The sequence below is a fragment of the Theropithecus gelada genome, chromosome 7a (assembly GCF_003255815.1).
Source record: "Theropithecus gelada isolate Dixy chromosome 7a, Tgel_1.0, whole genome shotgun sequence".
Taxonomy (NCBI): Eukaryota; Metazoa; Chordata; class Mammalia; order Primates; family Cercopithecidae; genus Theropithecus; species Theropithecus gelada.
This window is the reverse complement of record NC_037674.1, coordinates 38,149,140-38,174,445: the sequence shown is the minus strand read 5'-3', so window position 1 is coordinate 38,174,445 and position 25,306 is coordinate 38,149,140. Positions and strand designations below refer to the sequence as shown.

The window sequence follows — 25,306 nt, the reverse complement described above, 5'->3', positions numbered from 1 at the left end:
CACCCCGTCCCTTCTCTGTCTGGGGAACTCCTATTCAGTAGGAGTCAGGCCAGATGTCCTCCTCTTGGAAATCCTTCCCAGCTTCAGGGCTCTGCCCTTGACTCCCATGGCCATGGGTCAATGTTTGCCCTCCCTGGACTGTGACCTCCTCCGGGAAGTAGGCCCGGATCCCCAGCGTCCTATACACAGCAGGGGCCGGGGCACGTCCAAGTTAAGGTCTGAGTTGATAGGGCAGCCTGACTGAGCTGCCTGTGCAGAGGATCTGAATTCCTACAGACATGACCACTTCTGCATGAGTCTTGGTGTGCCGTCCTGCAAAATGGTCACACCACCTTCCGCACGGCTGCCAGGGGCTGGGCTCCAGCTGTCCAGCAGCACCGATCTGACACACAGGAGACTCGCTGAGTCCTCTTACCCCTTTCTGGTTGGCTCAGGCTTCCCACCTTCGCTGTGGGTATGGTCAGCCCCAACCTCATTTTTGTTGTTCTTGTTAAGTCAAAGATATAAAAACCTTCATTATCAACTGGCTTAGAAATCCTAAATCATCCTTTTAAGGGTTGAAAAAAAAATCTATCTTATTGGTTGTTAGACACAGCAGTGACTCTCTTCGTTGCTATGGTGATTCTTTGACACCCCCTCTTGCAGATTAGAAATGCCTCACATTTTTCTAAGTCTGGCTGCCCCTCACAAACAGGGATTTCTGGCCCGGCAGTTCCCACTCCCAACAGGAAGGAGGGCCTGGCAGCCTCTGGGGATTGCAGTTGTGGCCTCAGCTGTCAGAAGTGAACCTAAACCTTCCTGTGTCAGGGCCTGGGTCAAGTTTGGAGATGATCCCATATGCACTTCTGTATTTAACTGGGCAGTCTTCCGACAGAGGTGGTACGTAAAGCCAAAAAGTCCCCAAGCTACTTGTCCAGGACGCCTGCTCCTGGAATTTCTCCAAGTTAACTCTTGTGTGAGCAAAGTTACATGAAATTCACTGGCACCCTGTGGCTTCGCGTCTGTCACTCACTCACACACACGTGCGTGCTCTCTCTCTCCTGACATAGCTCTGGTAACTGTGGAGCTAGTCCTCAAGGTGGAAATCTACTCTCACGATAAAGACGGTTTCCTCCCCCTTCTTGTCCACCTTCCTCCCGTTCCCATGAGTCCTCCACACAGGTTTGTTCCTTTAAAGGTTTATTTCTGGCAAATAAAAAAAATAACTTATGTGGTTAGATAAATTAATGTATGTGATTAGACAGGACACAGGGCAGAGCTGAACGTTCCTGTTTTCTTCTGGATCTTGAAGGCTGGTGAGAGGCAGCTGAATGAGACCCAGCCTCGTGTTTTGTGGGATGAAGAGATGCAGATAAAGTGACTCAGGTACATTGATGCTCCCTGGAGGGCTGGGAGGTGGGCTCAGAGGAAGAGGCCGAATCCAAACCTTTTTTATTGAGAAGAAATAGTTCTTCTTTGTAGCTTAAAAAGAAAAAACCGAAGCTCTGCACACAGTCATCCGTAATGACCATAAACATAACATACCAAGCACAGGCTCAGAAAGATGGAGCAACAGACTGAGGACATTTTCAACATGGTACTTGGGGATACCTTTGGGAAAGATGCCTTCCCCAGCAGAGGCCAGCACTGTGGAGAGAGAGGACCAGAGCCACTACTAGCACAGTTGTCAAGGTCTTTTGCTTTCTGAACTCTGGGGACCACTGCCTTTTAGCCTGAGGTGAACGTCTCCAAATTTCTTGGGTTTGGTAAGTCTCAGAAGCAGCCAGCCCCTCGGTCAACGGAGGGTCCCTTTCCTTCAGGAATCTGAGAATGGAACATGCAGATAGTCTCTGCTGGGGGTCTTAAGGCCAGAATCCCAGAAGCCTTTCTGGAGCCCAGAACCTGAAAGCTGGGAGAGAAGATTCTGGCGACTACCTGCCAGGGAGGAAACCAAGGCTCCTCAGGGAGCAGCCTGCGAGTTCCCCAGGAGCAGAGCCCATGGCTTGCTCACCACTTCTGACCTGTGTCTGGTTGCTTCGTGAGGTGTTGCTGGCCTTGGCATCACTTTGGAGGTGGGGTTTACTCTCAGGCTATGGTGAATTTTGGTTATAATTTTTGATGAATTAGGAACAGGCTTTAATTGCCTGTGAATGTACTGACTAAGACAGCCGGAAAGCAAGCAGGTGAGACCCAGGAGAAGCTCAAAGGGTTTTCCCTGATAAAAGCGTGTGCCATGAGGCTACAGGCAGCTCACTTCTTAAGGCCCATGCACAGATTGCAGGCTGGGCAGCTGCCTCTGCAGCCGACCTGGAGGGACTGCGATAACCCACTGCAGGGCCAACCAGGAATTGAGGAACCTGCCTGCACAGACGGCCAGGGCCACAGCTGGCTGGACACCGGCAAAATTTAAACAAGGGCTGTTCATTTCACCAAACATGACCTTAGCTTCCCTATCTAAAGACTTCTGAAAGGCAGAACCAAGTAAAATCCAAATTTTCAAGTCACTGGGCAGTTCTGAAATCCACTTCAGGTTCCCCTTTTGGCCATCAGGAACAGCAATTTCTGGCACAAAAAATCAGCCCAAGGATTCAAAAAGCCCTCAAGGAGCAGAGGGGCGTGAGAAGAAACACATCCACACAGCTGCTCCCTCTTCACAGAGACACATTTCTGTGCTCCAGACCTGGGACCATTTTTACGCCAACACCACTCCCTTACTAGATGCTCTGGAAGTTCACACTCCCAAATGAACTCATGCCTGTGTTACTGATTTTCCTTTGAAGAACCAGAAGGCCCCCTCAGTGCCATCTGAGGACACTGTGGTAATGCTTATTAAATAACACCCAGACAAGGCATGGCCCTTCAACCATCTTATGAACTGAGAAACCACCACGCCGGCCACGAGGCCATTCACATACACATAAGCAGGGTGGATGAGGAAAGGACAGATGAGAAACTGGGACCACACCAGGTGATAACTGAGAACCAAACTCCCCAGAGCTCCCAGCACTGGACGACTCCAGAAAGGTGAGTATTTATACAGCTCCTACAAAAATAAACTTTCTTCGACGCCTGTTCTTTAGAGTTGTAAAGGACAGGCCTTTGCATTTGGTTTGTCTCTGGAGGTTTTTCTGGTATCAAATGCAGTAAAGGTTTTAAACGACTCTGAGGCAGGGTGGGAGAACTCACCGCCTGCCCCTGCCTCGGTCCTGGGGTTCCAGGATGTGACGGGGGACAGGCGGAAGAGGGCAGCTGCCCTGGGCATAGCATAGAAGAGCAGAGGGTGGGGTGGGCTGGGCCACAGAGGGGCTCCCCAGAGCCCTGTTACAGGAGGCCATTAACACATGGTGACTCTGAGCATTGGGGTCTGACTTCTGAGGGTCTCTGGAAGCACGTGTGCCCCTCCTCTCAGTGTCCAGCCAGGGCAGGCATAAGGTGTTGGATCAGCTCCACTTAAAGAGGGTGAGCCAAGGGTGTGCCAGCTTTTCCCCAAGAGGCTAGGGCTCTAGCAGCTCCCCTCCTCTTCAGAACTGGTACCCACACACTGTCAGTGTCCTACACACTCTCTCACTTGCTTTTCCTTTACAGTGTCTTTTCTCTAACTTCACTGGTCTGAAAAAAAAATTCTAATACGTGCAAGCACTTACAAGTAACTTACGGGAAGCTGTCAGAAGTTTATATATTTTAAAACCATGACATGGGCTAGAATCTGGTGAAACAAGATCATCAGGCAAGGTCAAAAGGTGACATCTTTGAAGGACCAAAGCACCCACTTTCCCCCGTCGGTGGAACTTTGAAACTATAGTGTGGATGGAGTCTGAGACACGACAGCACACCAGAAAGAGAGGCAGAGGGTGAGTGCCTTTAACTGTTACCAGTTTTGTAAATCATGTACTTCCGTTAACTTTTACCTCCCCCACTGTGAATTCTTTCAGACACTCTTGCTCCCTGGCGTTAGACTCTGTCAAGCCATTCATCTTCCATGCACTGCCTTGGCTAAAGGCGCAGATTAAGGGTAAATTCAAGGTCTTCCGGTGCCCCTCCCATGGGAGGGCTCTGAAAAGAAAAGGGGAAAGATACAAAATTGTGGACGTGTGACATCCAGAAAATGAACTCTGAAAAAATCTTATGTCTTCACTTATGTGATAAAAAGTAAAACTATCTTGTTAAAGGTTCACATTGATTTTAGGATGCATTTAGATTTTCTAAATATCAAGACAGAAAAAAAGGCGTCTTGGGTTGGAGGGCAGGTGATAGGTTTGTAAGCAGATGCTTTCCAATCCGGGCTTGTGGCCATTCTGAAGGCATAGAAACCAGCGTGGGACCTAAAGATGACTCACTGAGGAAGCTCTTTATGCCAGCAGAATCCCCACCCTGGACACTCAGGAGACGAGCGTTCCACTGACTGTCAAATGGGAGCCGTGGGTTTGTGTGGATGACTCTGTATGAACTGAAACAGCCTCTGCAGAGGAAGGAGCCCACAGATTTTATTATAGCCCCTGCTCACCAAGCCCGGACGGCCTCCCACAACTCTGCCCTTTGGACTATGGAGGGAAAAAATAATTGTTCAGTTTTCTGAGCCACAAAATACAACATGGGTCTAGGTTGTACAAGGAGCTTACACACGGAGGCAAGAAAGCGTGCAAACAGGAGCGGGAATTTTTCACCCCCTGGGTGAGCCAGTGCTCAAGACATGGAAGGAGGACCTCAGTCACCCTCCCGGAGTCCACACGGGTTTGTTTCTGGCTGTTATGAACCATGTCCAACTCCAGCTTCCGTCTTCTCCTGAGAGGAAGAAGAATATTCTATGACATCAATGATTTTTTTCCCTATTACGGTATCACAAAGAGGTCCAGGAGCAGGCCTAAGAGAAGGACCAACAAAAGCAAACGTGTCTGAGAACGACATAATACTGACTTTTCTTTGTTGGTAACAGTCCACGAAACGTGCACCCCTCTCTCCTGAGACACAGTGAGGCAGGAGGGGAGGCGGCAGAGGAGCTGTGGGTAGGACACTGTACCGTGTGACATCACGATCATGCAGCCGGTGCTGACAGGACAGAGATGTGAGAACAAGCACGCAGGGCTCCAGGCTCACCCCGGGGGGAGGTGGGCAGTTTCCAGGTAAGTGCCCAGCGTCTCAGGAACACTGTCCAGTTCAGCCAGGGCCATCCCTTGGGACTCGCCCTCTGGGCGCGCACCTTAGCCCTCATCTTCCCTCAGCTCGGTGGGTAAAAACTTATACTGCTGCTGACGGATTTGGGCCAGTTTTTTCCTTGCTTCTTCCAGTTCTCGCTCTTTCTTTAGCATTTCTTCCTGGGCAGCGATGATCTAGAAAGAAAGCAACAAGCTGGATGGACCTAACACTTTCTAGAAAACCCTCCCCACACCCCAGTGCTCATGTGAGCTCCACGGCTCCCGTGACCATGGGGCACTGCAGCATATCAGGAACAGTCTTGGCTCTGGAGACCAGCCTCTGTCACTGTTTGGGGTTTGAGACTAACGACCCAGCCGAGCCATGAAAACATGCTCGGTCTGCCCGGTGATTTAACAGCAAACATCCACTACAGCCTTCCTATGTACCAGGCTCTGGTGCAAATACTCTTCACTGAAGTGGCTGCTCTGTGAAGCACGCCCAGTTGAAAGTCTTGTTTTTCCAAGAAGAAATCTGAAGCTGAGCGATGTAGGTCCACTTGTCTGGAGTCACCCAGCCAGTGGAGGAAGACCTGGTCCAGGTATGGGCAAAGCTAAAGCGGAACCCTGAACCACCAGATGGCCCTCAAATGCTTATTTCATGCTTTTAAGGTGTGATCTGAGGAAGATTTGCTAACAGGTATTATGTGAAAAGGGAAAGTTGTGTTCAAAAAAGCAAAGTCAGTTCCTTTCCTGGCTTTCCAGAGCCTTTCCTAGGCTAATGACTATCATTACCAGGGCGGGGTTATTGAATGCAGTGTTCTCCAGCCTTATTTGATCAGAGCCCCTTTGCTGTGAAACTTCTCATGAGAAACACATTCTGGTAAAAACACATGCAGTGCATAGCCAAACACAGGGCGTGCTTCAGGAAGAGCTAAGGCAGGCATGGGGCTTGAGTAACTTCAGTGCTCCTGGTGTGGACAAATAAAACAGCCCCCTAAAATGGATTTATGAGATGGACACACATCAAAAAGTGCAAGCCTGACTTCCTAGAGCTTTCTCCTCACTCCCATGCATGAAAATGTCATCCTGCCTAAGTCAGAATCCCAACTGCTCTTGTAACAGTTCTGGGAGAGGGAAAGCATGCTCTCTCTGCAGAGCCCAGTGTCTGGAGCGGGCAGTAGCTCCAAATGTATTTTATTTAAATAATATTGCTGCCCTCCATTTTTGTTCTTCTTCTTTTCTACAATAGAATCCTTGATTTTTATCTAGGCAAATGCTACTCAAAAAAGAATACGACATTGCCCAGCCTCCTGTGCAGGGAGCTGACCAACATATGTGAGAGGAAGTAATGCCTGCAGCTTAGGGTCATGGCCTCCCCTCCTTGCCGGATGGAAAGCTGAGGGGGCTACTGAGCCAAATGGACCACATGGCCAAAGGTAACATCTCAGGGATGGTGAAATAGCAAGGCAGACGGACCTGGCTCTCAGACACGAAGGAAACACCACACCATCTCTGGTACATGAGGAAGAAATAAACTTTCATCTTGAAGTCACTGTTCTTTTGTCTCTCTGTTATAACCTGACACCTACCTCGGGAAGTGAACACTATTCTTGATTTAATTACAAACCTGAGCAATGCCCCCCACAAACTTGGTTTTCACTACAACATCGTCATCATCAGCTTTGCCAAATGCTGCCTTCTGGGCTGCACGGACAAGATTGTCTGAGGCTCTTTTCACAGCATTTCCTGCCGCCTGGAGAGTGAACAAAACATACATGATATCATTAGAAACAGCCATTTGGGCCCGGCAAGAATAGACATGAAGGTACAGTTTGTGAGACTGTGAGTCAACTGATTATCCAGTTACAACATGAAGTTCTCCAGCCAGCGAGTACCCATCTGTCTGTCCATCCATCCATGGAGTCTACCAACACTGGAACCTCCCTGGTCACTCACAGATGGATGAGACAAAGTGCCTGGCCCTCAAGGAACACTCATTTTTGAGGGGAATTATAATTATGTAAATGTTTAATAAATGATTCCAGCAACGTGATATGTGTGTTAACAGAGGCAAGCCTGAGTTCTGCCTCCTTGGTCTGGAAAACCACTCCCCTGCCTCCATCTGATTTAGCACATACTTGAGGACTTGGCGCAGACATCACTTTCGCCTGGCTCCCTTAGCTCTACCCACACCCTCTCCCTGTGTGTGCCTGGAGTGTGCTGTGCCGGCATCACTGCAGCCTTTACCATGCTTGTGGCTGGCTGTCCCCTCCTGGACAGTCAGCAACTTGAAGGCAGGGACGGTGACTGGAATCCCTGCATCCCCAGCAGCGGCACTGTGGCTGTCCACAGTTGGTGCTCACTGAAGGCTTTGAGGGAATGAAGGGCTACCCTCGTGTGGAAGGGCTGGGAGCCTCACAGTAACTATGGCCTTGTGCACGTACTTTTAGGGTCTCAGCTGGGCTTTGCACCACAGGCTCTTAAGATGGAGCGATTGCTAGAGACAGGTAAAGAAGAGCTTTTCAGTCTTCCTTAGGTCTTCCTTAAGGGCTGTTGCCTGTATTGGCTTATTTTTAATGCTCATGAAGCATGTCCCCAGGGACATGCCAGCTGAGGTTTGGAGTTTTCTTCTAAAAGTGGTTAAGGCTTCATTAAACCTCTCGTATTTCTTGTCCAGCGCCCCCTCAGGGTTGAAGGTTTGTGCTTGAGGGTTTGCCATCAGAAAGCTGAGAGTTCTTCTCATTCAAAGTTAACTGCCCAGCCTGGTCTGTGAACTCAAGTGCCCAATGCAAACTATGAGGGCTTGCACAGGATGGGAAGGGAACCAATTAATATTTGACAAGTAATCACCATGTGCGTATTCGCCAGAGGGTTTATCAGGTCAGAAATCTTTAGCCTGCTTTTCTGATGTGAAACCGAGGTTAAGAAACCTAAGATTTGGTAGCTAGCAAGTTCTACATCTGGGATCTGCACCTAGGTCCATCTAGCCCCAGGGAACTCCTGAGTCATTTATAAGGGGCTCAAACACAACACTGCAGCATCCAGTTAAATCGGTAATGATGGGAACAAGAGCGATGCTGCATTCGATCTGTGTAAATCCTTAGGACCTAACAAAGCACTGTCATATCCATTCTCCTATTTGACCCTCATAAGAGTCAGTGTGGATGGCTCTATCCCCATTTTACAGATGAAGCCCCTGAAAAGTTTTCAGTGATTTATATAAGATTACGCACCTAAAAAATGGCAGAAGCAGGACTTGAACCAGGTCTCTTAACTCAGGATGTTTTCCTCACAAATGTGCCCCAGACCCAGAAATCACATATTCACAAACACACAGCTCCTCAATTTTTCCCTGGGTTTATCCCAGGTATCAAATAAAGGTGAGGGAGGTGGGTCAGAGAGGGACTCAAGAGTCCCAAACAACAGAAATGCACTTTAGGCCTTTTACAGTAAAACAAGAGTTCTGAGCTTTGGTAGAACTATTCAAACATTTCTGCCATTTATGATTTGCTTCATGACTGATGTAAACATACTTTTGGCAATACAGACGATCTGCATTTTAACACTTACAATAAAAAAACTTGAAAATTGGAAACAAAATGTCCAAAGTATAGAGAAATTCTGGCGTAATCAGTTGATGCAATATCATGCAATCATTAAAAATGGAACTCATGAAGAATGGGCCAGCTAGCTTTGCATAGAGAAGTTAATGAAGCCTTATCTTCAAGGAAAAAATACATATGATAAAATGTTAAGTGAAAAGAAAGCAGAATGTATCTTGCCATGATTACAACTGGACAATATTTTATATGTAGATAAAAATGAACAGAAAACAATGATAACGTTTGATATATGAAGATGTTGGGGGCCGTGTGATTTTTTTTTCATTTAAGCATTTCTTTTATTGTGTTTAAAATATTTTTACAATTCAAGCAATCAGGAAAATGTATCTGCTTTGGGAAGGACTTGATTGTTACCTTCCTAACATGTTCTCTGGGCTCTGGGAAGCAGCCACAGTCTCATATAATCTCAGTTCCTTTACTCCCTTCTGTAGCAGACATTGGCTGAAGGCCTCCTCTGAAGCAGGCACCGAGTTAGTAACATGTGAGAGGTGTGGTATCTGCATCTAAGAGGCTCACAAGCTGCTCACGGACAGACCTGCAGTGGTAACATGTGATGGGAACCCGAGTGGTCTGCCTAGGGGCTCTCAAACAACAGAAGAGGGATAAGCTGCCCAGACACTGGGAGTCAGGGAGGGCTTCCCAGAACAGAGGACTTTGAAGATGAGTCACAAAGGACAAGTAGGGGTCTGCTGGGTTGGGTTGGTGAGGAGCAGGGCCCCAGGGCATGAGACCAGAAGGCACACGCGGAGAATGGCAGCTTGGCGGGGCAACAGTGGAGGATGCATGGACGCACGCAGTAGATGAGGCTGCAATGTGGACAGAGCTGGCTGATGGAAGGCCTGGTGGGGCATGCCAAGGAAGTGAGGCTTGTCCCCTTTGGTGACACTTACCCGCTCCAACAGGAGTATTTTCCCACCAGCATCAGTGACCATTACCTGTAGCCGCCTCATGGCCTCTGAATCCTGGTCGGCCTTCACCTTGCAGGCCACCAGCAGCTGAGCCGTGGAAGCGGCGACCTGCTTGGCAGATGAGATGAGCTTCTCCTCACTGGCGTGTCCCTGAACAGAGGCATTGGCCGCCTCACAGAGACTGCTGGTCGCAGCCGCCACCATCCGGGCCTGGGGACAGTCAACAGAGAAGTGACCCAAGGCCCAAACCTCCCTCAGGGGACCCAAAAAGCAAACTGGGAGGAAGGAGAAGGCAACTCACAGCAGAAATCAGCCCCTGTGACCACTGTCCGTCGTCTGCAGCATTGGCAGGGATGGAGCCCACCTAGAGAAGAGAGTCGGGAAATTGGCCATGAGGGCAGGCAGCCCCAGTGGTCACAGCCCCTCGTCCCCACACCTTGCTCAGGAACCAGACGTGCACCCCACTTGGTGCCTCCTGCCAACAGCACAGGCCTAAGAAGGGAGCAACCTTTCTCATGTGGGACGCAGGCCATGCCAAGATTGCATAGCACATCCCAGCAAGTTTCGCCACCAAGAGGAAATGGGAAATGCTAAGAATGGCTCCATTTAGCTGCCAGGTACTGCATTTCTGGGAAACGTCTCAGGAATGATGGCCTGGGGCTGTCTTTCTACACTTACTCCTCTGCCGAGCTTTCTTCATTTCAAATGCGGTAGCCACTAGGCCTCCTTTTTTCATCGTCTAAGGGAAATCTAAATCTCTCCCAATTACTGACCCTGAAAACCACACTGTGTTTCTGGCAGATGATGTTAAAAAAGTGTGGTGTACCTCCCTCTGGTACAATTGAGTGCAGACCCTGGTCTTAAGGAAATACCATTTTGTCAGGGGTGGGAGAGAAATAAGAGGCTGGAAGAAATACGGATCTCTGTTTCTATTTAGAAATCACAGCAGCAAGTAGAACATTTTCTGTCCACAGCTAGAGAGAGAAGCGACAGTAGGAAATACGTTCAAGCTTGTGGGACGTGCCTGATGAGGTAAGAGATGAGTATCTCAATTTGAATATGAAATTGGGGGTGTGTAAACAATGACAGGGTCATATCAGGGCTTGCTGAATGTCAGGTAAAACTCCAAGGTCCTGCCTATAATCCTATAGTTCACCCAAGTCTGGCTGAACCTCCGTCACCAACTTTTTAAATGCTTGAACACAAGTTCCTTGGAGGGCAGTTAGGGACTCTGCCATATCCAAGTTGGATTCTCTAGTATCTAAGCAACGTGTTGGACACATAGCCCTTTATGAATGTTGAAATAACCAGGATTTTTTTTTGACATAGGATGTTCTGTTCAATGACACATTTGTGGTCTTTACATGTTGACCAGCCAACAAGAACTTGCTGAGTACAGGAAGGACAAGGTTGGCAGAATGCTGGCTCTACAGGGGATCAACAGGAAGGATGGAGAGAACAGCTTATGTGCCAGGTGGGGAGACAGACACGGACCAATACTGAATAACATACAACACAATGGTTTAGAAAGAGAATTCAAGGTATGTAGACTGGACTAAGCTGTGGCTGAGCTCACAAAAGACTTCCTGGAAGAAGATGCATGGCCTACGGTCAGGCACAACCTTCCTGTCTGTAGTGTGAGTTCTCGAGTCAAGACACAACTTGCCTCCACCTATCTGTACGCTGACAGCAAAGGCCTTTTAATATCAAACAGAAATGAATGACAATGATGCTGACCACATTTTCCAAACCCACGACTGGTCAGGTTTCTGTGGGGCCTCTCCATTTGAGAGGCTCTCTGAAAGCCAGTGTGGATAGGATGGTTCCATGTGTATGTAAATCACAAGACACATGGAATATGTTAAATCAGAAGACTGTTCCATATCCAGAATTACTAATGTACTAATAACCTTTTGAATCCTCGAAAAACAACTATACTTTTATGCTAAAGTAGATCAAATGGGTGACTAAAGATAAAGCTGAAGAAACTGCAGAATTAAAATCCGACTGGCCCTTTCACCAGCAGACTTAGGAAAGTGCTAACTGCAAAGTTGGCCAGTATTCAGCTCTCCAGTCCTGAAAACAAACGCAGCCCTTTGGAGCTGGAAAGTGGTATCATAAAAGCCGCCGACTGCGGTGCTTCTAGAGCGGCCCACCAGGAAAATATGACAGTTTACATCTTTACGTAGCCTAATGTACAGTGGGAATATAAATGTCTCATTCAGGCCCCAATCACTGCCTGGAATGGGATGCTTTCCTTAACAAGAAGCAGATGAGAGGCCCAGAAGCCAAACCTCTTATTCTGTTGGTCTGAATTCTGTAGTTTTCAGTTGGTCAGCACAGAGAGTGGCAATTCAGGGAGGGAAGGTATTGCATGTGTTTCCTTGGACAGGACAAAGGCTTGTAGCTCTTTTCCTGGGCCCTCAGAGGCATGAGTGTCCCCCATGTGGTCAGCAGCTTTACCCACCTTTCCTTGGGCCACCAGCTCCCTCTGGGCTGCTGAGGCCGATTTGACCAGGGCGCTTGTGGCAGCAGCAATGGATTTAGCAGCTTCCAAGATCTGTTCCTCAAAGTCCAGGGTCTCATCTGCTTGCTATAACCAAAAGAAAACAGCATCACATGCAATTCATATCCACAAAGCGCTCTTTCTTCCAAACTACTTACTGCCGGGTCACCTGGCTCTTCACCTGCCTATTGTTTTTTGTTGACAAACCACACCTGAAATGGGATGGTTCCTTAACAAGAAGCAGACTACAGGTCCCCTGTGCTAACTTCCAGGACTCTACGTCAATTTGGTTAAGCCACCCTCAGGTCACACAGTGTTGAAGATGTGGCTGGTACCTTTCAGGTATTAAAAGACAATGGCCAGACACAGCAATACTTTTCTTTGTATGTGTGGTACAATATATATAACACAAAATTTACCCTTTCACTTAACGTTAAGTATTAATACACTGACATTGTTGTACAACAGCAACACCAGGATAGAAAGGTCAGGCTGCCTCTCCACCTGCAGCCCCTTCCCCCTGACTCCAAAAGGAAAAAGCTGTTAGCGTGACATCCCACAGAAATTTGAAATCGGGAAATTCAAAGACAGACTCATTTTCTGGAACAGAATCTTTAAAGATATACATTCACTGTGAATAAAATACACTCAAATGGTTTTAGCAACATCAATAACCAAAACCAAAACAATAAAATCAAAACAGTGTATCATAGCACTCACTCTCTTCCAGAGCCTAAGCCTCAAAAATGGACTTTAAAAACAAAAAAGGAAAGATGGGTATCAGTTCTCAAAAGTCATCTTTTTCCTGGGTAAAAATGAAAGCCAAACAGCACTGGCATTTCTGTGGCTGAGCACTGAGACAGTTATAGACCAAGCACAGACTGCCCAGTGGTGAAAAAGAAACCAGGGCAACACGACATCAAGGTGGAGCTTGTTCTGTCCCCTGGACACCCGAGGCACGGGCTCCACCTTGGGGAGAACATTGGACACTATTGTGTAGGTGTTATCAGACCGTTAGGGCTCTGCTCTAAATTCACCACCATCTCCTTTGCTGCTAAAACAACTCAGGAAGTTGAAGAGAAGCTTTGGAGAAGTGGGACAAGTATAAAGACTGTGGTCCCAGGCTGCATGGGTTGGAGCACCACAGTTTTGTGGGGGGCGGGGGGTGGGGTGGTCAGATTAGACCTGTGTGGTAATATTCCATGACTCAAGGTCAATTTGGTTAAGCTGCCCTCAGGTCACACAGTGTTGAAGATGTGGCTGGTACCTTTCAGGCATTGAGAGATGATGGCCAGGACCAGTAATATTCTCTTTGTATGTGTGGTAAAATATATGTAACACAAAACTTACCCTTTTATCCAATTTTAAGTGTACAATTCAGTGGCATTACAGACATTCACACTTTGTGCCAACAGTAATACATTTTTAAGAGTGCCTACTGTGTACCAAGTATTTTGTTAGGCACTTCTACATACAATGACTTCTCACCAAAAAAAAAAAAAAAATCTAGTATTGGAATTATCTTTATCCTTATTTTTACAGTGAGAAAACCCAGGCTCAGGAAGGTAGATTATTGGACCAAGGTGATGTGGCAGCATGAAGAATCTAAACCAGAATCAAACCTAAATCTGACTCCAAAATAAGGCACTGTAACTAGCCGAAGCCGCCCCTTAGGGTATCTGTGAGGAATGGTTTGTGCCAGAGGTTCAAAGTCAGCTTGCTAACGCTCCCGTGTGAAACGTCAGACAGGAGGGATACAATTCTTCTCCAGTTCTCCATTCTTAACGCCATATCTTGAACCATGAAAGGTGCTAATCCTTTTTCTTTTGCACTGCTAGTGGATCTGAATGATGGCGGCATTTCAGAAGTTCTGAGACAGAACTTGTGCACTGTTTCTTAACGCTGACCAAGTCTTGCTCTAAGAGTATTTAGGACAGAAATGAATTTAGTTCTACTGGACTCATTTTGGATTGGTGGAGTATAGAATTTGGTGACTGAAATACAGAAATGATCCGCTGTAAGACACTCTCGCATAGAAGGAACTCTTGTGTAGTCCACAAATAAATTACAGTAGGCTCTAATTTATACATATTAAATATATAAATAATATATATTTAAAATGTGTATTTTAATAACCTTGAGATTAAGAGCTTTTCTGGAAATTCATTCTGCCAAAGAATGTCAGGCACATAACAGATTAAAGCACTAGGGAAATCACAGAATTTTTGACTCCAAACTCCTCATCTCATTTTGCAGATGAGGAAACGGAGGCTCGTGGGAGCTCTTCACGGCAGCTCCTGAAGTCTCCCATGCTCTTGTCGCAGGTGGCCTCAACTACACTACGGGTTCCAAGCCCGAGTCCACTTTACAGTGTGGAATACTCTGTCAGATTTTCGGTTTCCCAAATTTTAAGATTTTAAAAAATGCAATTTCCTTAAAATTAAGCGCTAAGTCTTTAGCAGGGGTAGATCTGATAAGATAATCTCATTGCAAGGGATTTTTAAGAGCCTCTCCCACATCTTCCGCTGCCTGGGAGGTTTTTTTTTTTTAAAATACATGCTTGTAATATTCAACTTGGAAATATTTTTGACACCCACAGATTTTTCTGGTGATGGCAACTATTGTAATGCTCTTTGATGAGTTTTTATTTTTCTTTCCGTAACATCACTATGCTTTAAAACGGACACGGCAGAAGGCCTTATCTCTGGGAGACATTTGCTCTGATTAGAAAGTATTAGAGATTCTCCCTAGAAAGGCTGACTGGGATGGCACAGGGATGGAGGGCTAATGTTAGATGCTACAGTTTGGGCAGAGTATCCTGATGAGACCTGCCTTCTGACTGCTGGTCCCTATTTTTCCTGTATGCCAGTTTTATGACTAAGATGCACTGCCCACCCTATCTCTACTGCTGAAATCAGACACCAATACTTAATGTGTCCTCATACCATACAACTTCTAGCCTTAGAGAAAATGAGATCTCCCCAAGCCAAGGAGACGTGGTCAAAAACCCAGGTGCCCCATCAGTTCCAGCTCCCAGCAGCATGCAGAATGGAATAAGCGAGAAGGTAGGAAGGACACACATTTAACCACATCACAAGGAGAGAAACAGAATTCGCTTGGTCTTCAAAGCACTTTCCTAGATAAAAGAATCACAATGAAAATGCAGAATTTGTTAATGGAACAGTCCCCACTGCAGCTGAGAGACTGGGAGACTAAGAGGAGCAACGTGGTGCACAGTGACTCTGGGGAAGAATGTGGAGGCTGGGCCCCTCTCACGGAGCTCTCATTCCCACCTCTTCACCAGAGAGGCTCAGTTCACTGGCATCTTAAGGTCCTCTTTAGCTGAGACGTTACTGACCTGACCAGGGTCCTTCAGATCTGCCCCTCTGGTTTACAGAGGGGACAATGGAATCCTCACTTCTGGCTTTTTCATTCTTTCAGCAATTGGATCATGTAAAGACCCACTAAAATCTTTTAAACATTATGACTAATCCTGTGCATGTGGCTATTTATATTTCTTTAGAACTACTGGCATCAAGCTAAAGCAAGGAACTTCAGAAAATAGTTTCATTAAACAGAATAATAGTTTCATTAAACCAGGATAGTCTTTAGCCACAAAAAAGAATGAGATCCTGCCATTTGCAACCACATGGCTAGAACTGGAGATCCTTATGTTAAGTGAAATAAGCCAGGCACAGAAAGACACACATTGCATGTTCCCACTTATTTGTGGGATCTAAAAATCAAAACAATTGAACTCATGGACATAGAAGAATGGTTCTCAGAGGCTGGGAAGGGCAGTGAGGGGCTGGGAGGTAGGGATGGTTCATCAGCACAAAAAAATAGAATAAGGCCTACTATGTGATAGCACAACAGGGTGACTATAGTCAATAACTTAATTGTACAATTTAAAGTAATTAGAATAGTGTAATTGGATTGTTTATAACACAAAGGATAAATGCTTGAGGGGATGGATACCCCATTCTCCATGATGTCCTTATTTCACACTGCATGCCTGATATAGCTTGGCTGTGTCCCCACCCAAATCTCATCTTGAATTGTAGCTCCCAGAATCCCCACGTGTCATGGGAGGGACCTGGTGGGAGGTAACTGAATCATGGGGGCGGGTCTTTCCTTAGCTGTTCTTGTGATAGTGAATAAGTCTTATGCCACCATATGAGACGTATCTTGCTTCCCCTTCACTTTCCACCATGATTGTGAGGCCTCCCCAGCCATGTGGAACTGTGAGTCCAATAAACCTTTTCTTTATCACCCAGTCCTGGGTATGTCTATTTTAGTGGTGTGAGAACAAGCTAATGCCTGTATCAACACATCTCATGTATCCCATAAATATATATACCTATTACGTACCCTCAAAAACCAAACAAATGGATAGCCCTCGCTGCAGAATCACCTGAGAATCTGGTGTAAAGATGCAGACGCTGTTTTGGTAGGTCTGAGGTGGGAGCCAGGACTCTGTATTTCTTACAGAGGTGGTTACACACTACTCTGTAGGAAATGCTGGCCTGGACTCAGGAAAACAAACACCAGTTAACTTAATCCTACCAGCCTGTGATCCCCTCCAGGGCAAGATTGTGTTTTATTCAACCTATGTTTCTCTAGCACAAAATCAGGCGGAGGAGCCCATGTGATGATCAACATTTGCTGAATGAATATATCCATTCAAAACGAGTTTCCCAAGTTCCAGAGTTCAGCCAGAGCACAATGCACAAGGTTGGAGAAGGAGAAATACGTAGAGTAAGCATCCGTATCATTAGCATCCACTCCTGAGCCATAGTGGACAGATGCACACACAGCTATGAGCAGCTTCCTGCCCCGTTTAAGGCCGTGGGTTGTTAATTGTACACTCTACTTGCATCCCTCAACTAGAATTCACAGTTTGTGACATTTAGTCATACATGGACATACAAATGTAAACACAGTGGCATTTTACCAAGAGGCACTCTTAACAAGACAGCACTGGGAAAAAGAGTGAACAGATGTACAAACTAAGCATCTACTCTGCCTAATGAAGGTGTTTGCTGCTGCCTCTGCATGCTGAATCTATCTTCTCCCTTGATACACTGTTCTTTTGCCCCTTCCCCTCCACTTGAAAAGGCTATTTGGCCAGGTGCCCACCAGCTCTTAGCAATCGTCTTTCCTGGGCTGTCTGGCCAACTCTTGCAGAGGATAGATTTATCCCCACCTGGGCCTTTTGGTAGCTTCTAGAAAAGTCTGAGCACCCTGTAGTTGACCTCTTCCCTGCTCACCCTTTAAAAAGGCAGGGGCCTGCTGAGATCCCTCTTGGGAAAGGCTACATATTGGGTTGGCTCCCTTCCCGTTTCCCACTTGGGAGAGTATTTGAGACCCCTATATGTTTGCTCTGATGGGTTTAAAGTTTCAGGAGCTGTATGTCCCCTGGAAGAGGAAATGGTGGTGGTAGGGGAAGTGGTATGGCAAGCGGAGAAGGTAAAAGGAGGAGGGAAAAGGGACAGCCTTTCCTCATTTTTCCTTTTGGCGTTTGGCCTTTCATGGATTCTGAGAACATGGTCTTCAGACTAATTCATTCATCTTCTAAGCCTACTTTCCCCTCCTAACCTACCTGATGGGGTCATTACAAGTACATGATTAATATATGTAAAGCATGGCTGACTCATAGGAGATGCTCAAAAACCATTAGCAATTAATTTCATTATCAAAAATTGTTTTTTTCAGATTTGGGGCTAAATGAATCTGTTCCTCTGTCTAAACCCTGTTATGTACTCATAATTCTAACAAAAATTCTTCTTGCTATTTCTGATTACAGCCTAAATTAATTATAAGTAAAACCCACAAATCAGTAAGCGTCAAGTAACAAACAGCACAGATGGGCGCCAGCTTCTCTCTCAGCACCCCACCAGGAGTGGGACAATCTGGGTGGTAGTCACTGCTTTGTACTCTGACCATGTGACTGTGGGGTCTTCGCTGCCCTTCTCCAGGTATCAGTTACTCAGTTTTCTGTTTGTCACTTAAGGAGCAACTCAACCTTCCTGGTCCTTTTGCCTAGACATGGACAGTTCCAAATTAAACTTCTCTTAGAAGGCGGTGACTAAAATAAGCAGGAACTCCTTTTTCTCTTCTGATCTGTCTTGGCCTCCTCCTCAATATCCCCCACTGCCCCTGCTCCTCAACATCCTTACCCACTTCCCCTGCTCACTGTCCCTGTCAGGTCCCGGGCAAGTGTTGGGCGGGGGAAGAGAATGTCCACCCATGGTCTTTTCCTTGGCCTATTTCTTTACGCCCTGTAACCCCCCAGAGGAGTTCCTTTCCCCAATGAACTTGAAGGTGAAGGAGCATAAGGCACCCACAGCAGATGGCCAAAGGCCTTGCCTTCCTCCCTGAAAACTTCCTTTGAGGGAATGCCTTGTTGAGAGCTAAAAACACAACGGTTGCCCTTCTCACAACTGGCTCCACAAACTGAAGAATCACCCCGGTGTCGTCTTTCCAGCGGGGTCTCAGCCTTTGCTCTGCGTTACTCAAGAGTCTTGCAGAACGCCTGCTACTAAAAATAAGGTCATAGTGCATCAGAAACTTTTTAAAAATCCTCTTGGCTATATATTTTTCAAAGTGTGAACATTTTGCATTTAATTTAAATGTCCTTGAGGGAAAAAAGGAGGCCAAGGCCTAGAACTCCCACAACAGGAGTGAGGCATTTTCCTGCCAGTTGGAAGCCGGAGTGGAGCAGGCAGCCACATTTCTCTTTTTTTGGTTGCAAGTTTGGCTGCTACTAGTTTGCTTCTGGTATTGAACTGAGACGTGCCTTGAGGGAGGCCTTAGCCTGTATGCAAAGCCCCAAACTGTGCAAGGGTTAGATCAGCTTCTCTTCTGGAGGACCCATGGATGGGGTGGCTTCAGGAATGCCACCTTTACTAGTTCTAACAAAAGGTAAACCTCCCAGAACAACTGGAACTGCCAAGAGCCAGGCATGGACAGCTGGCCTTGTCTCAGGGAAAGCTCCGGAGAGACCTTAAACAGGCAAGATGGGTGACTGAGAAAGAAACTGCCGAATGGCTGTGCCTGTGCCTGGGGAGGGACCACACCCTCTGCACCCAAGGAATACGCACGAGTTCATGCACTGTCCATTGGAAAAGGTCCGCACTTGCCTGATTAGTATCTTGGGATTCGTTTTCCCACAGTATCCATTGCTTTATTTTTGTTTTCAAAATGAAAAGCAATGCCACTGGAATCATCTTTTCATCACTGTTTCTGTTTACGGGCCCTTGAATGTCAATATAGAAAGCACAGACAAAGATAACAGGGTTCTTCTCCCAAGACTTATCAGATAAACTCCCTACATCTTAAGCCCCCTTTATGTGTCTGTGAAGGGTCTGACAAGGGCCTACTGGTCTACCCTGGAGGGGAGTCTCCCATACTTTTCTTATTTATTTTTTTGAGACAGAGTCTCACTCTGTCACCCAGGCTGGAGTGCAGTGGCATGATCTCAGCTCACTGCAACCTCCTCCTCCCAGGTTCAAGCATACTCAGTCCCAAGTAGCTGGGACTACAGGTGTGTGCCACCATGCCCGGCTTATTTATATTTTTTTGTATTTTTAGTAGAGACAGGGTTTCACCATGTTAGTCAGGCAGGTCTCCAACTCCTGACCTCAAATGATCCGCCCGACTCGACCTCCCAAAGTGCTGGGATTACAGGTGTGAGCCACCACGCCCGGCTCCATACTTGCTTTTCACACCTTGTATGCTCCTGGTCTGGAACCAATGAGTGCCACTCAAAGCCCATGTGCAGCCATATAGAAAATGCTGTATTTGTCCTTCTCCCTGAACAGTTGGTTCCTTTTTCCCTTCACCACATTTATCACTACAGAGAACATGCTGGTCAGTGACAAAGTCACCCAAAGAAACAAGAAAATCACATCAATTCAAACAAATGGGGTTCATCTGCAGGTCCTTTTGAAACCATGCTTTTCTTTGTTCGTAATAACTTGCTGTCTCTTTTCCATGGCCATTTGCCATTTCAGTCAAACAATGTAACTGGACTCAAAACCAAAACCAGTGTTCTCCAGCTGTGTGAAGGAGGGACTGACTGGGGCAGCATCTTGAAACCCGCCTGACAGAGCACCTGCTGACACACACAGATCGCTTCTCAATGGAGAAGGATTCCGGAGACAGGTTCCATTGTGTAGCTCCAGAAGCCAGGACTCCAACATCACAGGACCCTCTCCCGTGTCATCACCTCTCTGATGCTGCTGTTGGCAACCCTGTCACTACGCATTCACTTGTAAGCAATGTGGCAATGACTTCTAGACACAGTAAGGGGAAGCTTTCATGACTGACCTGTTTAAACCACTTGCTCACACCTTTTCTCCTCCACAACACTGAGCTATGAGCACAGTAGTTCTCTTCCCAGAAAGCAGTGCTCACAAAATATTTTGTTGAGAGAACTCAGAATGAACTCACACATACTTCACAGGCTTTTCTATAAGGAAGAGGTCAAAACCAACCAAAGAAGGCTGTTATGTACCAGAAAATAGGTTTTCTATATCATAATCCCAAACTTCCTGCCACAGTCAATTAGGCTATGAAATTACTTTCTGCCTGTTGGCTTATTCTAAATATTACCAAACTCCACTGACAAGTTAACCTATAACAGGAAATTCAAGAGTTCAGTCAACATTATATTACCTTCATGAGATACATTTAGTCCTATATCCAAGGTTTGTATAAAGCTCACTGACTCAGTATCCACGCAGCTGGTATAGTGGATTTGCTTTATACATTGTTACTGTGAGTGGAAAGGGAAGTTATAGAAAACTGATTTGTGCTCCTTGAATTTTTGCTGAAACCCTGACATGAACTTCTAAATTGAAGATCAGGATAAAAATGAACCAAAATGAAATATAAATCTAGATGTGTTTGAGGCTATAATCCTGACCTTTATTTTATGTCTCATAGACATGGGTTGGAACCGTTTTTTCCACTGAGCATACTGAATTCCTTAAGGATTCATCACTGCACAAAACTAAGCCGCACAAAATACCCCAGGCTCTTATGAAACATCAACACTTATTATTTGTTTCTATAATAAGCAAATAATCTAGTAATACTGACACAGGTCTCAAATGCTACAAGAAGAAATAGAAGATAACATGAATTGTAATGAGTGCTCCGTCTTCTAAATCTACTTGTGATTTTAACGTGTTCTTTCCTGTTGCCTTATAAACTTTATTAGGAACCCCCGGAGACAGGGCAAGACACTGTAGGAATATGTTTGATATATAGTTGGATTAAATAACAACCTAATATATCAAACATATCACACAGAGGCCTGCAGAAAAGGCATCCAGGTTTGACTGAGCTCGAGACTAGGCACAGTATTGAAGGTTACGGCTGCAGGGGGTGGTCACTTTTGCAGCAACTCCGATACCTGTCTTTGGAGCACAGGTCTGCCTGCAGGTGTGGAAACGGCGCCATTAACAATACTGTCAGCACATGCACCAGCGCTCACTGACATTCTCAACTCCCCAGGTGAACAGCGGATTCAACAGTGCATGTCTGGGAGATTCCAGGCAAAAAGTGATGCTTAAGTTTTAAGAGCCTGAGGTGGAAATATACCAGAATCATCATCATAAACCATGAGCCTCTCCTTTAAAAACAGGCAACCTGAGAATGTGCTGAGCAGAGCATTTTTTGACAAAATTACTGTCCCTCCCCAAACTCTTCCTGAAAGCAGTGTGAATACATCCATATACAGAGGGCATGTGTGTGTGCGAGGGTAGGGTTATAGGGATGTAATAAGCAATTGTTTACTTACAGTACCCTGAGGATTTTTTTTAACATTTTAGGAGAGAATGGAGAGAAGTGATTAACCTCAAAAGACTGGCTGATTTTGGTGCAGATTGTTGTTACTGTTTTTCAATTGAGGAAATAAACTCCTATATAAAGGCAAGGAGGATATTTTATTCCATGCAAAAGTTATTGCAATGTGGATTGCCCTATTAGGCACAAAAACTATGGTTTGGGTTGAAGGTTTTCCAAAACAGTTTCATAGATAATGTCTGCCTCTGGTCATTAGGCAGAGAAAGACTTCAGACCATTGTAAAGCATTCTAGAAGTACCCACCACCCTTCCTAATATGATGAGAGTGACCTAAGGTAGGAACCCTCAAACAAAGGATTCACATCATCAGTTGTGGTAACCTTGACCTTGGCCAAAGGATTCCTTGGCCTTCCTATAAAAATCCTCAATGCAAACACAAAGGCTATATGATCCTGGAGTACTGTAGGGAGTCCTCACTGGCCCGCTTCAGCAGTCACCATTAATTTTTAAGGTGCGGTTATTTTTAAACCTTTGTTTTATAAAATGTTAAAATACAGACCCTTCCATCATCCCAATTCCATCTTCGTTCTTGTACATTCCCTACTTATTTTTTTTTCATCTGTGGGCTTTTAGAGTTGTAATCATAATGAGTATATAATTCTGCATCCTTTCTGTTATACCATGAGCATTTTCTTCATGCTACACAGTCCTAGCAACCATTATTTTTCATAGCTGCATAATATTCCTTCGAGGAGACACTTGGTCCACATCCAACTGCTCATTACTACAGACAAGGCTGCAAGGGACAACCCTCTCACAGGCACACAACTTTCTTCCCCTCTTGGATTTCCTCCTCAGGAGAGATTCCCAGAGGTGGGATTAGTAGCTCAAAGGGCACACATAAAGTACCAATGGCCTTTGTGGGACTAGACCAGCCTTCTCTGACAATGGGGTAGGGAAACGGACTGGTATGGACTGAAACTGCCACCCAGGGCCATACATAGCCCTCCCAACTGAGTGACGGTGCTCTGACCATGGCAAGGTAATTCGCCTCTTGGTGCTTCTGATTCTAATGGACTTTTTGAAAGGATCAGATGAGTGACTCTCATAAAGTACCTAGAAGACTGCCTGGCACATGCTTGGCAATTGAACAATGTGAGCTTTCTGTTTTCAGGCATTTCCTGGGGAAAAAGTCCCAGACACACATTTTCAGTGACGATGGTGATAATGGTGATATAGTTACTCTTTACTGAGTCTCACTGTATGTCAGGCAGTGTTCTTATGCTATCTTATTATTATAACCATAATCCTATGGGGTAGGAACTTTAATAATTGTTTTCCCATCTGGAATCGTGAAGTGAAAGACCAGACGGGGAAACCAGGATTCAGGGACAGACAAGAGCTCAGAAGGACCCTGCGGAAGGACAAAGAGAAAGACATTGAGACAGGAGCTCTTAGAATATGGGGAAGTGTTAATGTTAAATTAGCACCAGGCTAATTCTCCAGGAGAACGAATGTGTCAACTGACATGGCTTCGGCATTAGTGGACAGAGCCCTCCCCAAGAAAGGCCACTCGTGATACATCAGACAAGGAAATGGAAAAACATTATGCACCAAACCTCTAAATCTTAGTTAATGGTTGACTCTTAAGTTTAAAGTACACTTTTCATTCACGATTAACTGGACTGACAAAACACAAACAAAGGCATAACCAGAAAATGGAGTTGTCCCAACACCCACACTTGGCTCTTAAGTTTGCAAGAAAAACTCGGCAATATCAGGCAACCCAAGACTCTCAGGTAGAGGCCAGCAGAGAGAACCCTAGTAAACCCCAAAATCAGAAGCCCAAATCCTTAAGTTACATCTTGATGAGAAAATGTTTACGTGCCTTTACCAAGTCCAGAGTGACTATTAGGAGGTTGGTTGTGAACACTCGAAAGTTTTAAGAATGTTCCCAAGCTGAACAGACTCAGTCTGTGTTTATTTCATACACTACACTGGCCCAGGCACTGCTTTTGAGTGGTCTGATCTGTTTCAGGGCCCAGACTCCATCCCTTGGTCTTACAAAAATAGGTAAATTTTTAGGTATACTTAAATTGGTGGAATCCAGCCCTTTTTCGAGGGGAAAAGCCAAATATTATTTCCTAATATATCTGGGTCCTTGGAAATAGGTGAGTTACAATGCACCACACCAGGGACTTACTTGAATAGGAAGAAAAAGGGGCCTCCTCTGGTTCTACCATTTTCCTGCTGAAGACAGCCATGGAAGGTGGGGTAGGAGGTATCAGCTTAACAGGGTGGGGGCTTTGCCCCTGCAGACAGCAGTAGCTCGTCATCCTTTTATTTAGAAAGCGTCCTTCCTCCTGCCTAATCTAAAAGTATCTCTTTCCTTTAAATGGCTATTTCTCTTCACATATCCTATAATCTTAAGTTTTAAACATTTATCTACATGACAAACAAAGGTGGAAAAAACATACCAGCTACCCATCACCTCCAGCATACACTGAAAAAGCCTGGAATGGGTGCACTTTTGAAGTTCTCATTGCCCTCTGATTCCCAGCAGTGCTATTTCTTTGTAAAAAGCAAAAGAGAAACCAGAAAACTGGAGGCTAACAATCTCCTCTCCAGTCACAGCAACTTCCGACAGAAAGCATCCAATACCTGCTTTAGACAATGGAACTAAATCAAGACTGCAAATGCCCCCATTCTTCCTTTGGACACACAGAGGTATTTTTCTGGGTGGTTAACTTAGACTCATGAGCCATTTTTCCCCCATACTCTAAAGCAGTGCCGGGCAGGTAGATCCGGTTTTCCGCTTGCTAATCTGACCGTGAGGAAGGAGTCAAGCTCCCTGCAGCACTCCTCGCTCCACTTCACAGCCACCCACTGGAAGAACCCACTGACACTGGACAGCCAACCATAAATGAACACTTACTTTTGGTTTTGCTCTTGGCTTCAGTTGCTCTAACTTCTTAGCAGCAGCTTCGATGGATGCTGCAGCCCCCAGTAATTCTGTTTCTGCAATGACAGTTGGGTCTTCTGGATCCACCCACTCTGTTCCTAGAATCAGTCCAAAAGAAAGTGATTCTTGGTAGCTGCAGACCTCAGGGCACTGGCTTAATTACAAACAATATCTGGATTTGCATGCATGAAGGCTCCAGGAGCCTGACCTGCATTGTCCTAAGGAACCTTCCTTCGGTCTCTCATAAAGGCCATCTGGATGGGGGTGGGGATGCTAATCCTGGTTTTCTAAATCGGTTGTGTGTATGGCCCTACCACAGGGCAGTCACCAGGCAGCTTCAAAAATGATCTCATGGACCAAGGCTTGAGCCTTGCTTTGACTTT

The 25,306-nt window shown here is 45.8% G+C and overlaps 1 protein-coding gene across 1 annotated transcript in view; it reads right to left on the bottom strand.

Moving 5' to 3' along the window:
- Positions 1 to 1,162: 1,162 nt before the first annotated feature.
- TLN2 (talin 2) overlaps positions 1,163 to 25,306 on the bottom strand; it is a 454,454-nt gene continuing 430,310 nt past the window's right edge. The window contains exons 54-59 of the mRNA XM_025390086.1: positions 24,897 to 25,021; positions 12,110 to 12,235; positions 9,944 to 10,006; positions 9,670 to 9,852; positions 6,739 to 6,864; positions 1,163 to 5,306 (exon numbers count right to left, since the gene is read on the bottom strand). Of these exons, the coding sequence (XP_025245871.1) occupies positions 5,178 to 5,306; positions 6,739 to 6,864; positions 9,670 to 9,852; positions 9,944 to 10,006; positions 12,110 to 12,235; positions 24,897 to 25,021 (752 nt within the window). The 3' untranslated portion in view covers positions 1,163 to 5,177. The remainder of the gene's footprint in view (positions 5,307 to 6,738; positions 6,865 to 9,669; positions 9,853 to 9,943; positions 10,007 to 12,109; positions 12,236 to 24,896; positions 25,022 to 25,306) is intronic.